This window comes from Coptis chinensis, chromosome 5, assembly GCF_015680905.1.
Source record: "Coptis chinensis isolate HL-2020 chromosome 5, ASM1568090v1, whole genome shotgun sequence".
Classification (NCBI taxonomy): Eukaryota; Viridiplantae; Streptophyta; class Magnoliopsida; order Ranunculales; family Ranunculaceae; genus Coptis; species Coptis chinensis.
The window spans coordinates 74,204,658-74,216,491 of NC_141460.1; the positions used below are offsets into that span (position 1 = coordinate 74,204,658).

Sequence of the window (11,834 nt, forward strand, 5' to 3'; positions counted from 1 at the left end):
TTCTCTAATCCAATGATAACCCACGTGTATGTGCTTGGATCTAGAATGAAAACTCGATTCTTGCTCAAGTGGATGGCGCCTCGACCATCACATAGAACTACAAACTGTTTTCGCTTTAGCCCTAGTTCGTCGAAGAACCTCTTCATCCATAGCAACTCTTTTTGCAACACTCGGTGGCTGCAATATACTCGCTTCAGAAGTGGAGAGGCAACACACTTTGCAACTTAGATTGCCAAGAAACCGCTACCCCGCAAAAGTAACCGGATAACCGGAGGTGGACTTCATCGAAGTCAACATCACCGCCATATCCGTGATCGGTGTAGCCTTCAAGTAAGGGCTTACTTCCACCAAAGCACAAACATGATTTGGAAGTGCCTTTGAGATATCTCAATATCCACTTAACACCTTCCCAATGCTCTTTACCCGGATTTGTGAAATCGCTTACAACCCCAACGGCGAAAAGCAATATCGGGCCTAGTACACACCATGACATACATCAAACCGCCCATCGCGGATGCATAAGGAATCTTTTCCATCTGACTCTGCTCATGCTCACCCTTTGGACACATCTCTTTGGTCATGCGGAACTGGCCACCAAGCGGACAACTGACTGGCTTCGCTTTGATCCATGTTGAATCTCTTCAACACCTTCTCAATGTAGCTTTCTTGAAAAGCCACAACTTCCCACTCTTTTCATCACGAGTGATCCGCATCCCAAGTATCTGCTTTGCTTGACCCAAATCCTTCATCTCAAAGGACTTACTCAAGTCTTTCTTCAGCTTGGATATCTTGTTGATGTTTGGGCCAACTATCAACATATCATCCACATACAAAGAATAAGACAATGAAATCTCCATCCGAAATCTCTCAACAAACGCGACAATGGGAAGCGGACTTCTTGTATCCTTGCTTCGCCATAAAGGAATCAAACTTTATGTACCAATCGCTCGGTGCTTGCTTCAACCCATACAAGCTCTTTATCACTTTTGCATACTAGGGTGCTCCTTGCCTTTGACCTCAAACCCCTCGGCCGGGTCCATGTAGACATATTCTTCAAGGTCTCCATGAAGAAAAGCTGTCTTAACATCTAGCTGCTCAACCTCTAGGTTCATACTTGCGGTCATACCCAATACCACCCGGATAGAAGTCATCTTCACTACAGGAGAGAAGATCTCATCAAAGTCAATCCCTTTCCTTTGACCGAATCCCTTCACAACAAGGCGAGCTTTGTGCCTTGGGTGAGGATTGTTCTCCTCATGCTTGACTTTGTATATCCACTTATTCTTGAGAACTTTTCTCCCTGTGGGTTTCTCAACTAACTCATAAGTGTGATTCTTATGCAAAGAATCCATCTCGTCATGCATGGCCTTCAACCACTTTTCTTTGTCTGTACCTTCAAGTGCCTCTTGATAGTACATAGGTTCTCCACCATCCGATAGTAGCACGTACGTATGTGGTGGATACCTGGTTGAAGCTAGTCTCCCTCTGTCAGACCTCCTTGCCCCATCTCCGGGGTGCCTCGAGAGGTTGCACTTCTACTTGCTCGGTGGTGGTTCATGCATCTCATCTGCATCTTCTATACCAATAGGTTCTATCCCATCATGAGCAATATGATTCTCATCATGAGCTTCAAACTCATGGTTCTTCTGCATTCTCAATGCCTTCTCGTGACGTTCCACAATAGGAACTTCGGTTCTCAATCAACAAGATCATTGGTGAAAGCCTCAGAACTTCTCACCCTCCTCAAAGTCTGCTATGGTTTGGTCTTCTAAGAACACAACATCTCGACTTCGGATTACCTTCTTGTTAATCGGATCATAGAGTTTGTAACCAAACTTTTCATCTCCATAACCCAGAAAAATGCACTGCTTGGCTTTGTCATCAAGCTTGGATCTCTCATCCTTCGGAATATGCACAAATGCCCTGCACCCAAATACCCTCAAGTATCCATAATCAACATCTCTGCCTAACCATACTCTCTCTGGATAATCACTATTCAGAGGCTTTGCCGGCGATAGGTTGATCACATGCACGTACAGACGCGCATGCTTCTACCCGGTAGCTTCTAGGTAGCTTAGAGTGAGATAGCATGCATCTCATCCTCTCTACAATGGTGCGGTTCATTCTCTCGCTATTCCATTCATTTGCGGTGTCTTGGGAACGGTGCGCTCATGCCGAATCCCATGACTCGGCAATACTCTTCAAATGGCCCAATGTACTCACCCCCATTATCCGAGCGAATACACTTCAACAACTTCCGGTCTCTCTTTCCACCATCTTTGTGGAATTTCTCAAACACGCCAAGTACTTCATCCTTGGTCTTGGACTATAGGCCCATATCTTTCTTGACGATCATCAATGAATGTCAAGAAGTACGGCTCCCCGGTGGGACTTTACTCTCATAGGACCACATAAGTGCGTGGTGCACTAGTTCAGGGACGATGTCCTTTCGCTACGGAGATCGGAATCTTTGGAAAGACACCCTGTGTTGCTTTCCTACCAAACAATGAGTACATGTATTTAAATGTGTACCTTTAATGTCTGGCACGGCCTTTTGCTTAGCAAGAACTTCCATCCCTTTTATGCCCATGTGACACAGTCTCTTGTGCCACAGTTCAGATGAAGCTTCTTCTTCACAGATTCGTTAAATACGCTTTACACAAACTAGCCCGTGTTTTGTAAAGAGAGCAAGTTTTCTTCCCGGGTCGCTACAATGGAACCTCTCGCCGGTTTCCATACCGTTACTAAACGAGTTTACAAAGCCATCGTCATCTAATTTCCCCGCCCGAAATTAAAGGCTTAACCGTATGTCGAGGGGACATGTCTTACATCCTTGAGTGTCAAGGTGTAGCCGACATTGGTTTCTATATGAACATCTCCAATGCCTATAATCTTGAGACGCATCATCGTTACCCATCCTCACTTCACCATATTCACCACAGCTGTAGGTAGTGAAGAATCCCCAGGCGGTGTGACGGATAGGATGCTCCCCGTATCTATCACCCACTCAGATCCCTCGACATGAGGTACTAAGACAAAGACACACCACACCGACACAATTCCCACTAGGTCATCGGGACTAGTGCGGTAGTATCTCCTTTGTGTTTCCGTTCCTCCGCACCATGTCTTCATGTACACGGTTATTCTTCTCATCCCTCTTCGATTGTTCTCGACTCATATCCGAAGTGGCCTTTGGTGGCACAATAGTAACATTGCCTCGCGCTTAGGAGTTCTAGCTTCACCCCTAGATTTGCTTTCATCATCACCTCTAGAACGAGATGGTTTTCTGTTTTGACCTCTCCCCGTTTCTCGTGAAAAGGATCCGAGTGAGAAGAGCCGCTTCTTGCACTCCTTCTAGTCTCCTCATTCAACAAAGACGTGGTAGCCATCTCCATGGTAACAATTCCATCCTTGGTCGCTCCATGTAGAGAAACCGCTAATGTCTCCCAACTTTCGGTGTAGAGCCTAATAGAAACAAAGCCTCAACTTCGTCTCCCAAATTGATCTTCATCAAATGCATCGATTGATGATATTCATACTTCATTAAGATGCTTTCGGACATTGAAGAACCTTTGGTACTTCGCGGTTGCGCAAACTTCTTAACGACTAGCACTTTGTTTCCACCGACTTCCTCTCATAAAGGTCTTCGAAGTTTCTTCCATAAACCGAAGGTCGTAGTCTCTTAGGCCACATGGTGAAAGACACCATCGCCAATCTGCCACGAATGTATCCAATTGCTTTTTCCGTCAAGCTTTTTCCACTTTCACTCAAATCGGTCTTTTTCTACGGTTTTACTCCCTCATTCTCAATGGGAAGTGCCAAGTCCTTGCGGTATAGCAAGTCTTCCATCTTGGCTTTCCGGATGGTGTAGTTCTTCCTATTCGGACTCATCATACGAAAGTGTTTACGGAATGGTCCATCTCTACAAGTTATTTAACCTCAAATCTTCTCTCGGGGAATTTCGTCAAACACCTTTCCGACCAAGATTAGGATAACACCCTAGGCTATTCTAACCAAGGCTCGATACCACTTGTTGGGGATTATATCAATACCAATCGATTCCCCACTACACGATAACTTGTATGAACACACTTCAACTCCGGATAAATCTCAAATATCACAAACTACCTATACTAACATGCCCAACTCGCTAAACAACTATTAACAATGATAATAATGTAAAAAAAGTAAAAGCAAAACCACAACACAAAGATTTACCGTGGTTCGCCAATGATGCCTACTTCCACAAGAGCGGTTCTTAATAAAGTGGGAAGGAAGATTACAATCTCTCCTTTTCGGTCTCTCTCACCTTACTAGATCACTCTTATCTCTTTCTGAGGGTTGTATCTGTAAAAGGTTCTCTCTCTTTGTTTTAGTCCGGATTCCAATCCTTTCGACTTTGTTAGGTTAGGTTTTCCAAAACCTTGATTTTTGGTTTTTCTCCAAAACCAAATTTCGTGAATCAGAAGCAAAGCCCACGAAAATTAGAGACGAAGGCTGGCCCTCTTTAAAGCGAAAGGCCAATGTAATCGATATCTTGGAAGCTGGTCGCCCTCTATGGCTTGGGTAAGCCTAGTCTCTTGGAACCACTGAGCGAAGTCGCCCATCTGGCGCTTTCGACATTTCAACGCCCGAATTCGCCCGTTTCTCTCCAGCTCTGTTTTCTCTCCTCATGTGAGGGATAACTCCAACACCTATAATGAGATTCAAGTACGAAATCATTAAGATACCAGATGTGAAAAATTGGCTCTGACATAACCTTAGATGTTCTTGGTCAGCATCCTCCTTTTGGCCAAGGCCTGCAATGTTGCTGCCAACAATCCTACTAATTTTGGAACTCGAATTTTATTCTTTCCTTGATGGGAAATTCTACCTCAGTTCTTGTGTTGCATCCTCCCACTCTCTGCACCAGCATAAAGATCAATCTTAATATTTATCACTGCTGGTTTCCGTGCAGAAAATGATTCAGTAAGGGCAGACTTGAGCTCATCTGGAGTTCCAACCAGATAGATAACCTTTGCCGTGATATGCTGAGCCAGGAACAAACCATGTAGGGGCTGGATCATCTTCATACGGTCCAGTAATTTCTTCTGGTTCCTCCAATCGCCTCCATATACACCACCATATTTAAAAACAATCACAACCACTGACAACTGATATCGTACTAATGTCTGTAGGAATTAAAAAAAAGGAATTATCAGCATGTGAAAAGTTCTACGTCAAAGATTAAATTGCCAAATATGAGTTTGTAACAAAGAAATCAACACAACACGGACTACTCAACTTGGTGACCACTAACTAGTTCCACTAGACTGATAAACATCACTATATATGGAATCACATATTCACATCACAGAATTCAAATCCATCTCACCAAAAGAAAAACATATATGATAAGCTGGATAGAAACTGCATATTTTGAAAAAAAGTCAATTGACTACTGTTGTGATATGATGCATAAATGAGAGGGAAGTCTATTTTTAACCCGTAGAAATTGGAAATGTAGGTCTCTTTACTAGTTTCAGCCTTTCAGGGATGACAATGACCAGACTTCACAAGCTTGACCTGTAGCTATGAACTAGTTTCTTATGTTTTTTTGCTTTTCTCAAATCCCCGAAGCAGGTTTTTATGTTATCAAGTAAATGAGATTCAATCCTCTAAAGATGGAGTTGATCAAGTACGTACACTCATCTCTAACAGCCTACGATCGATAACTTAAGGAACTTGGTTGTAGGCCTCACCTAAACATGTGTTCCTATGATTCTATAATCTGGATTAAGCAATAGCCTAGCAGAGAAACAACTTATAAGAAGAATATCACACCATAAATACTTATGTATCAGCATGCAGGCATGATATCTATCTATAATATAACGTAGGGCTTAACACAATGAAAGAACACTTGCTTGATACATTAGTTAATCATGGAAGCACACATTGACTTCCATGGCACTAAATCCAAATCCAGAACCCCCTTCAACTGCATCAACATGCAATAACCAAGACCAAGTCCCTGCATCAAATCTAGTAAACCAAAATTTTCCCTGTGCAAGAATAGCATCCCTTATAAATGGTGCAACTATAGATGGATATAGGGTGGGTGAGTGGGGCGGTTGCACCCCCTGGGATTAGAAAAGCTCCGCTATCACATAACTAATTTCCTAGAAAATTTTTCAAACTATAAGGACTCACATCCCCAATTATTTTATCAAACTTCCACTACCACACCCTCAAAATTTTCAACTATAATGAGAATATAATTAACAAAAAAATAGTATGAAAAAAAGACTAATAAAAAATATTCCAATAAACTAATGTATTTTTTACTTATCTTTTTGCTATTACAAAATTATAATTTATCATTTATTTTGAGTAAAAAATCATTAAAAAGGGACAAATGTGTGTTTGATGGGATAACGAAACTAAAACAAATAGCCAAAGGCCCAAAGCCTAACCGGTCAATTTGTATAATTTTAATCATCACCCATAACAAACCCGTAAGCTCTCTCTCCTTTCTTTCACTCTCAATTCTTAAACAAAGTGTCAGACATTAACCCAAAAAAAAAAAAAAAAAAACAAAAACAAAAACACAAAAAACAAAAAACAAATTCAGAAGGGACTTGTGGTGTAGCTTGTTGCATGCTTGTCTTAATTATTTGTAAAACTCATTATCATTATCAATAAAATTTCCACTTACAATTTTTTTTTTCAATGTTTATTTTTTATAATTTTCTCTAACATGATAGTAGAGTTATATAGACTTATAACATTATAAGAAGTTAACAATTTGTTGAATTGTTCACTACAAGAAAGCATACTTTTAACCACGGCCCAAGTCCGTGGGTAAAGCTCTTTTGCTACGGATATTGACTGACGCAAGACCGTGGGGTTTCAACCTGTCGCTAAAGGTTTAGCTACAGCATAAGACCGTGGGTACATGCGACGGTCCACCCGACAGCTCAAGCCGTTGTAACTTGCCACTGATAAGGTCCGTGGGAATAGCCGTAGCAGATGCTAGTGCTAATGGCCGTGGGAACAGTCGTCGCAATTTCTACAGCAGGCAACCGTGGCATAAGTCGTTGCTAGTTCAAATTTTACAAGGGATAAAAGCCGTGGCATAGGCGTAGCAAAACTTTGCTTTGCTACGCACCTTTTTAGTCCTATAGCTACGGATATTGGCCGTGGCTAAAACATTTCAGATTTAAAAAAAATAAAAAATATATAATTATTGTTTTATCCTATGTCCACTTTTGTTTTTCAATCCAACTAATAATTCATCCATCCTAATAATAATACCACAAGGAAGACACATATTCCCAATCAGTATTCCTTTATCGAAAAACAGTTTGATAAAGAGATTAATATTCATACAAGTAAAAAAATAAAATAAAATTGTAGCATTTACTATCCAAGCTCAATATAAATATGAATTTCCAAATATTTCCCAATAAAAATTCACCTCGTGCATGTTTCTCCGTTACGTTTTATCATTGCCATGCACTCGAATACTTTCGGAAATGATTTGAAGTCCTAGCTTTTTAGAACTCTAGCCTTAACCTTTTCATGAGCATCCACCGAAACTTTAATAAACTTTAATAAACCTTAGCCTTAAACAATTGTATTCTCCTAAAAAAGGAAAGAGCACACAATTAGAGATTACTTGTGTAACTGAATGAAGAATTTTTTACGTGAATTCACCAAGCAACATATATAAAAAAACAACATATAAAAAGTTGACTTGGCAAAGATTGAAAAGTTGGTAAAGGAGCAGAGAAACGGTATGCTTAAGATCAATGTACAGGTAACTTACAGGAGGGCGATGGAGTTGATGATAAATGTACTGCATTAATCGGCGAGCACATACACCTCTCATAGAGGCGCTTAACTTCAGATACAGATTGCAGACCTTGTTGTTGCATTTCTTTGCCTCGGTTTGTTGTTCTTCTTTGTTGCAATTGCACTCATTTGCATATATAGATTGCAAAATCTGCCTGCGCCGCTTTGTTGATGCCATCGTGAAAAGTCTCTGCTGCTGAATTAAGGCTTGAATTTGGGGATTGTGTCCTTGTAATTGGATGGGGTCTTGTCTCTGAAGCAGCTACTGCATGACCTGCTGCTGGATGCAAACTCAGTTCTATTAATCAATAAATTTCACTTGTAACAAAAACAAGTTCTATTGATAATCAAAGAAACAAAAAGCGTTCGAGATGCTGCTTGTAGAATTTAGACAAACTTGATGTTTGGATTGTCAATTTCATAAAACCCAAAGGGCATTTCGTTAGGCAATAGTAATGAGAAAATACATTCTTGGGCTTTAATAATAATAATAATAATAATAAACAGCTACCGATCCTTAAGTTTCGAGGAAGATGTGGAATGGTTTCACAGAACTGTGTCCTAAGAGGCTCAGACCAGGAAGTCCTACCTTCTCCCACAACCGTCGCCAAGGTTGAGAGAATTTTTATATGAGCTTAACCAACACAACAATTAATCATAACACTATGTAGGTGTTCGATTAAGTCGAAAATGATAGGTGTGAGATCACTAAAAGCGGGGACCACGATAAGTCGCCAACTTTGCATTAATTTAATCTTGCTAATCAAACTTCCCTACATGATGTTAACAAATTAATACTACAACAAAATGGAAAAGACACCCAACTAGGATCCCATGCATGTGGTGGTCAAGTGTGACTACAATCATAGGCAAGAAGCGCCATTCGCCAAAAGGACCACTAGATTCTTAATTAGTAATCAATAACAAAAATAACTGCCAGGATTAAGGATGCATGGTACAACTTACATACTCATTAAGATCTTTTCAAGTCCACACAAAAATCAACTTTAAGATGACCAACAAAGGGCCAAAACCACGAGTGGCATCATTATTGTCACAGCTCATTAACATAACAGCCAGTGTACAGCCATGGAAACAACCACAGCATGACACAATAATAGCTTACACAATTGACAATTGAGTTATAAAGGTCACTCGGCTTCGCTTCTTCAGAAACTAATAAAACTTAACTAAGTAAAGAGCTCGATCAAGCACCAAAGTAATCAGTCAGTGACCTAAACTAAAACATTTGTGATACTAAAATAAGAATGACTCCTTCAAGACAGATGGGGAAATCTACTTAATCTAGAAATAAGAATGGTACCTTCAAGACAGATGGGGAAATCCTCTTCTTCTGTTACGGACAATGACTCACTCAACTTCGAGGGTTCAACTTCTTCCTCTGACGATGGAAGCACATAATCCACTTGACCTTTGCAATCTGACTCCTTAAGTTCATCACCTGAAGCAGGAGTTCAAACCACACAACCACTAATTATCCCTTCCATAGACAGTTAAATCATCGACATTGTCATGTGAAAGGATCCCAACAACTTACTAACCAAGCTAGCCATGTGAGAGAAGCTTAGTAGTTCTCAGGACTAGTTGCAGAGGGCACCTGCAATGAAATAGTTTCCTTAGCACCTGTTCTTTCCTCTGCAATCACATGATTTTCGTCAACCCTTGAGTTCAAAGTCCCTGGGTTCATTTTCTGTTCTTCCCTTGTGTAGGTGAAGATCTTGCGAACCATGCTACAGAATTCCCTGTAGACAAATAATGGGAGAGATTTCAACGAACGCTTTCAGTACAGATCTACTAAACGGAAACTGAAGTAAGAATTCTTGTTATTTACATTTTGTAAAGCCTGGCGTGCAGTTTCTCTCTCAAGCTCCCTCTTTCTTTTGGCTTCAACTGCAGCCTCTGCATCAGCCTGCCTCCGAGCATTTTCTGCAGCTTTGGCCTCTGCCTGCAACCGAGCTTTTTCTGATCTCATAAAAACACATGACTTATAATTAATCACCATTAGCCCCAAGATGTCAGTAACTAAGCAAACAACCTTTAAGAAATCAAAGTTTCCATGCAACAGGTTAGAAGTCCAAACCTTCCCTTTGTTTCCTTTCAAGCTCCTCTCACTCACGCCCCACGGTTTCGGGATCTCCTTTTCACCCTAACCTCAAAGAGATCAAATTGTACCCGATCACATCCGAGCAAAAACACTAAGAAAATGGACAGGTACAAACATGGTATATTTCAATAACTAGCCCAAATTTGTAACCAACCCGATCGAGAGTCTTCGTCGCCGAGCTTTGAGGATAGTATCGACAAACCGGTCTCTCAACAAAGCTTTCGATAAAGCTTTTACGGGGAGACTTGCCTCTCGGGTTGAGCATTTTCCTCTAAGTTGGGCAGGAAAGGCGTTAGACGATTTGCAAAAACTAAAGGATTTAGAACCTTTGGTAGACATGCTTCTTCTTCTACAAAGATATGCTTACCCTCTTGTCTACCTCATGCGCCTCGATAGAAATGGGCTTATGCTCGGATTTTCCTCGAAATGATTCAATCCACTAAGAGATTCTGCATTTATTCAAAAATAGCAAACACATTATTCTAGGTTTAGTATTCAAGACCTTGAAGCAAAAAAGAAAAATAAAAAAGAAGTATGATAATTAAAAATGTAGCTATAAAAAAATATCTGACCAACTCACGATTTCCATCATGTGAGCTACCATGATTGTTAGTCCGCTTCGTCAAGCAACAGAAGTCTAAGGTTTTCTGTATTAAAAGCGGGGAACAATCGGTATGGACTCTTCGTTCAAAACTAGTAGATCCGAAGAGCAAGATATATGTAGCATGGCATAAAATTAGTTTTTATGTTTTTAAATGTAGCAAGATAAAATTAGTATTCGAGGCATAAATGTAGAAACTAGCATCAACTTGATGGACATTTCTATTAAGTCCTTAAAATTCTGAAACTAGTATAGATACCTTGGTACAACTTCGGTTGAACCACTATGAAGCTTGCTTTTGGATTTTGACTCGAATACCCATTTCATCACTGGAGGGTCGGCGGTTGTAACTTTGTTGAGCCTACATACCAAAAAATATAAGGGTTTACCTTAAAATGTCATAAAGTAGGGAATGCATGTAAGGCTTTACCTTCCTAATGCTTGTTATTCCAAGAAGAACCTCCGAAAAACTCAAACCTCTCAAAGCTACTTAACAATTCTCACCTTCAAGAAATTATCAAGAGATTCAATGTTAAGTTGGAAGAAAAAAATGGACAAGTATCAAAGTAACATGGCTATACACAATAACTTACCAATAACACTTGAATTGCGGACACTATATTATTCAACTCGAACTAAATCTGCGTATTCTTGTGCTTCGTGTGTTTGAAAGGGCCATGACCAATATCGTGCAATAGTCCTATAAATTGAATAACCCACAAAAATCAGGATTACCAATCACCAAAAGGTAAAACGAATCATTAAAACGGTAGAGCTAACCGCAAGCTTCACCGTGCCTCAGAATCTATAGGTTCAACGCCAAACTCTAAGCCCTACACACATAGCAAAAACAACAATTTGAGTAAAATATACCAGGTCCGATCCCATGATAAATATTAGCATAACATTTTCCAAATAGCTCCATACATGGTACTTTTGAAGTTTCTCAACGGCTTCACCAAAGAAGAAAATACACCCCTAGTGAATGTTCGAACCGAGAATGAACAACCCCTGGATACACCATATACACTAGACCTGAAACAAATTGAACTCTTTAATAGAAGGTTTTTAATCCCATTAAGCTTTTCAAAGCGAGCTGCATATGCCCAAAATAAGTTAATTAAAAATTAGCTTTGTAAGTAACAGCAGATTCGAGAATATTCACTATATATCATCTATTAAAAAAAATAGAGAGACCAAGAGCATCACAACAATGCTTATACACAATATCCCACTTAAACAGATTCTGAAAATGAGATATTCATAAACTGA

General features: G+C 40.1%; 1 protein-coding gene and 1 long non-coding RNA gene across 2 annotated transcripts; both read right to left on the bottom strand.

Moving 5' to 3' along the window:
* Nucleotides 1-4,874: 4,874 nt before the first annotated feature.
* Nucleotides 4,875-8,014, bottom strand: LOC147498851 (2-hydroxyacyl-CoA lyase-like). The gene is made up of 3 exons (XM_086563355.1): nt 7,907-8,014; nt 5,937-6,044; nt 4,875-5,171 (listed from the first exon to the last, which is right to left on the bottom strand). Exons 1-3 carry the CDS (start codon nt 8,012-8,014, stop codon nt 4,875-4,877), a joined length of 513 nt encoding a protein of 170 aa, XP_086419481.1.
* A 1,388-nt stretch (nt 8,015-9,402) lies between these two features.
* Nucleotides 9,403-9,976, bottom strand: LOC147498852 (uncharacterized). The gene is made up of 3 exons (XR_015194376.1): nt 9,938-9,976; nt 9,689-9,819; nt 9,403-9,599 (listed from the first exon to the last, which is right to left on the bottom strand). It is a non-coding gene; the product is annotated as an uncharacterized LOC147498852 (long non-coding RNA).
* Nucleotides 9,977-11,834: the final 1,858 nt, after the last annotated feature.